The sequence below is a fragment of the Galendromus occidentalis genome, unplaced genomic scaffold (assembly GCF_000255335.2).
Source record: "Galendromus occidentalis unplaced genomic scaffold, Mocc_1.1 scf7180000076665, whole genome shotgun sequence".
NCBI lineage: Eukaryota > Metazoa > Arthropoda > Arachnida > Mesostigmata > Phytoseiidae > Galendromus > Galendromus occidentalis.
This window is the reverse complement of record NW_003804654.1, coordinates 1-3,645: the sequence shown is the minus strand read 5'-3', so window position 1 is coordinate 3,645 and position 3,645 is coordinate 1. Positions and strand designations below refer to the sequence as shown.

General features: G+C 50.8%; 1 protein-coding gene across 1 annotated transcript in view; it reads right to left on the bottom strand.

Moving 5' to 3' along the window:
- The window catches only part of LOC100900389 (uncharacterized), a 7,920-nt gene extending 5,968 nt beyond the window's left edge, over positions 1 to 1,952 (bottom strand). The window contains exon 1 of the mRNA XM_003739970.2: positions 1,830 to 1,952. Within this exon, the coding sequence (XP_003740018.2) occupies positions 1,830 to 1,952 (123 nt within the window). The remainder of the gene's footprint in view (positions 1 to 1,829) is intronic.
- Between the last annotated feature and the right edge of the window lie 1,693 nt (positions 1,953 to 3,645).

The window sequence follows — 3,645 nt, the reverse complement described above, 5'->3', positions numbered from 1 at the left end:
CCTTAACGGACGAGGTCGATGAACACTGCCGAGGTCCTGGCCGTCCTAGCAGATTCTACACTTTAAGACTTGTCATAAGGTTATGTGAGAAATGAAATATGACGAAGCAGGAACGCATCATCTGATTTGAGGTGAACGCATCATATTCGCGCAAAGAACATCCGGAGCAGGCTAAGTTTCGGCGTTGAGTTGACCGGCGATCAATTGTCCGGCGATGAGTTGTCTCGGCGTCGAGTTGTCTCGGCGTTGAGGTATCCGGCGTTGAGAATTCGGCGTTGAGATTTCGGCGATGAGTTGGTCGGCGATAAGTTGTCATGTACCGTGCCTTTCGAACCACAATAGGAGGACAGCGTACCACAGTACCACATAGTACCACATGAACTTCGTGGTCGATAGAGAGGTTTTTTCGACAATCACTGGGCGGAGGGGTAGAAGATTATTATCTATGATTCTATTATGATGATTCTATTATCGACTGATTGACCCTCCAACGTGACGGGAGGCAGTCAGTGAGCCAATGCGCAATTGACGCTCTCTTGCGGGACGCTTCACAGCTTGAGTCGAGGCCAAGTAGAGCATGATCGAAAAGCTTTTATCGTCCTTTCTCGAGTGAAACCGTTAAAGACGACGGCCTTTCACGAATGAGGGCAGGGTAAATATCCAGTTGGGAAGTTATGTCCGGTATCGGGAAACATTTTTGTCCCCCCGATGTCGCGCTTTATAATAGGAATGATAGTATTCACTATCACCCGTTCCCGACTCAATCTCTAAGGTGCTGATTGTTTTGGTGTGCTGAGTGTGCGGTATGAGTGTTTCCTGCAAACTGATGACGCGACGGACACCTCTGTCCGTGAGAGTCCCCCCCCCCGAATTCCGGGGAAACTTCATGAGAGGCCGCGGAATTCTGTTGATAACCAAATTCCGCATCAGAGAGACAACTGTTTCCCGCCTCAATTTTCCGCGCCGATGCAAATCGCGCCGCCTGGCGGAAAACTCTGTTGCTTCGCGCGCGCGGATCTCGTCTCCTCCCTCTATTTCGCTGACGGTCTCGGTGTCGTCGTATAACGGTCCGGGGGGTGTTGTGGGGATACTCGGAAAAGGGAAAAGTCGTTCTAGTTCACTCTCAAGTTTATTCTCTTGGCAGCCTACTGCCTGGGGCCTCGACCGATCGAGGAGCCCACCACTAGCACGACCGACGCCTACGCCAGTCAGAACAAGACTCTATCTATGTGCACGTTCGCTACGTCTCCCGTGCACCTTGATCTAACGTGCCCATACGACATCTCTGCTTCTGACACTCGACCACTGCTACCAATTTGATCTCCTGATCAACCTAACAATTTCTGGTGCCTGGGTGCCTAAATCCTGAGTGCCTAGAGATCTATATGGCCTTACCTATCACGGCGATAGACCTGCCTAACTATGCAATGATTACACTAGCTCGATACATCTTACATAAATATTTTTTTTATTTTTATTTTTTTCTTCTTTTTCCACGCTCAGGGCTCCTCAAACGGAATGTGCAGACCCTCCGGTCGCCTGGGGAAGCCTGGAGGTAACTCTACCTCCTCCTCAGTTCCGTAGATCGGAACGGAGCCCGTCGGCTCGATCACCGAGCGGCATACTGGGCAGCAGTTGCCCCGGGGGTTGACCACCGTCCAACGGTAGAGGCATGGCCAACACATCAGGTGGCCGCATGTAGTGACCACTGCGTTGGTCGCCCCGTCCATACATATCGGACACTGCCAACGTTCCGGGTCCGTCAGCGGCATCCTCATCAGTGGAGCCGGCCCACTGTCTTCCGGCTCTGTCCGAACGTGCAGAGTTACCTGGACCTGAACGTCCATGCCTGACGCCTCCGCTGTCATGAGGGTGTGGATTGCGGCCGCCACGTCTTCCCGACTAGTCGTTCCCGACGACGGTGCCTGTTCCTGCGGTGTTTCTTCCTGCATCGGTGCCGAACCCTGAACTCTTTGAGGCCCTCGGTAGTGCACACAGTGCCTGACAAAATGGCCCACCTGATGGCAAGCGGTGCACGTCACTGTACGCGCTCTGCATCTGACCGATCCCGTCGGGTGCCGGTTATCGCCGCAGTTTCTACACGCTGGTCGAGCATCCATGATGAGCTAGGAAGAGATGGGATGCACTTCTGGAGTTCCTTGTTGTACTGCTGATCGACAGTGAGCGAATGACTCTTCCGTCGCTGCAGTCCTTCCTCCGTCAGTTGTCATCTTCACTCGGATTGGTTATAATTTTTCGATCCCAGCGCCGAGATTGAATTTCGGAAGTGCCTCTAACGTTTTTCAACGGTTACCTGTCCTAGATAAGCCGTCTGATGACCTGATTGTCCTCTCGAGACGTGCCGAACTTAACACCGTGCCTGTTTAACCAACCCGCTCGGTCTCGCTACCTATATGTCGTCCTCGACATCACTGAGAATATTTTCCTTGGAATCGAGTAATTCTTCTCGGACGCTGCCTAGCCTGACTAGAGCCTGCCTCTGATAATTCTGATATACCTGGAGATTCCATTATCGCCGTGTTTAAATCTGTTATTGGCCTTCTACCTCTTCCTAACAAGCCTGAATACCTGGCTGGATTCACATTGATTTGAATCTCCGCCGACGATCCTGATGACGATGATGAAATTTCTATCGGTGATGATGCCTCTTCGCTCCGAATCGTTGAGCCTTCCTTGAGCCTAGTTGATTCCGTGATCATATTCGGATCTTCCACTCCTTCCAATTCTTGGACTATAGTTTCCTCGATATCTTGATCCTGATCCGTTCCCTCGATGTTTGCCTGCTGCGAATCGACGAATTCTGGCTCGTCTTCCTCAAACGTATCGTCGAACGGGATCGCATCTTCCTCGTCTTCGCTGTTCACCCTGTAGTATCTGAGCTGTGAACAATGCGCCGTACATGTGTACTTTTTGTCGCCTAGCTGGACTAGCCTATAGGTATCCCTTGGGAGAATTTCGGTTACTATCATCGGTCCTCTAAACTTAGCCTGAAGTTTGGTTGGTTCACCGGTGTGGACGGGTAATCGACTCACGGCAACGATATCTCCTATCGCTAGCCTGACGAAATGAGGACTGCGTTTCTGATCGTAATAATACGCATATCTATTCTGAGCCTTCTTGAGATTTTCGACTATCTCCTCCTGAACCTCTGCTGCAGGAGTCCATACCCTATCCTGAACCTCTTCGACCAATTGGGAATGATTATCCAGCCTGGGAATATATCCATGTAATACCTCAAATGGAGATTTTCCCGTACTCCTAGATGCTACCGAATTTAACATCATCTGAGCTCGCGGTACATGCTTCGCCCAATCTCGTCGATCCGGGTCTTCGCATAATGATCGCAACAATCGCGATACTTCCTTATTAATCCGCTCTACCTGACCGTTGCTCTGCGGATGCTGCGTGCTAATCAGCACATGCCTAACCCCATTTGCCGCGAGAAATTCCTCGAATGACTTAGCCGTATACGCCGTTCCTCTATCAGAAACCAATCTCGTTGGCCTCCCATGAGTCATGAATGCCTTCTCCAAAAATTTGATAACGCCTGCAGCCGAAGTAGTCGGTACTGCCTGAAGCATTACGAATTTCGTCAATCCGTCGACCATGACTATAAGATGCTCG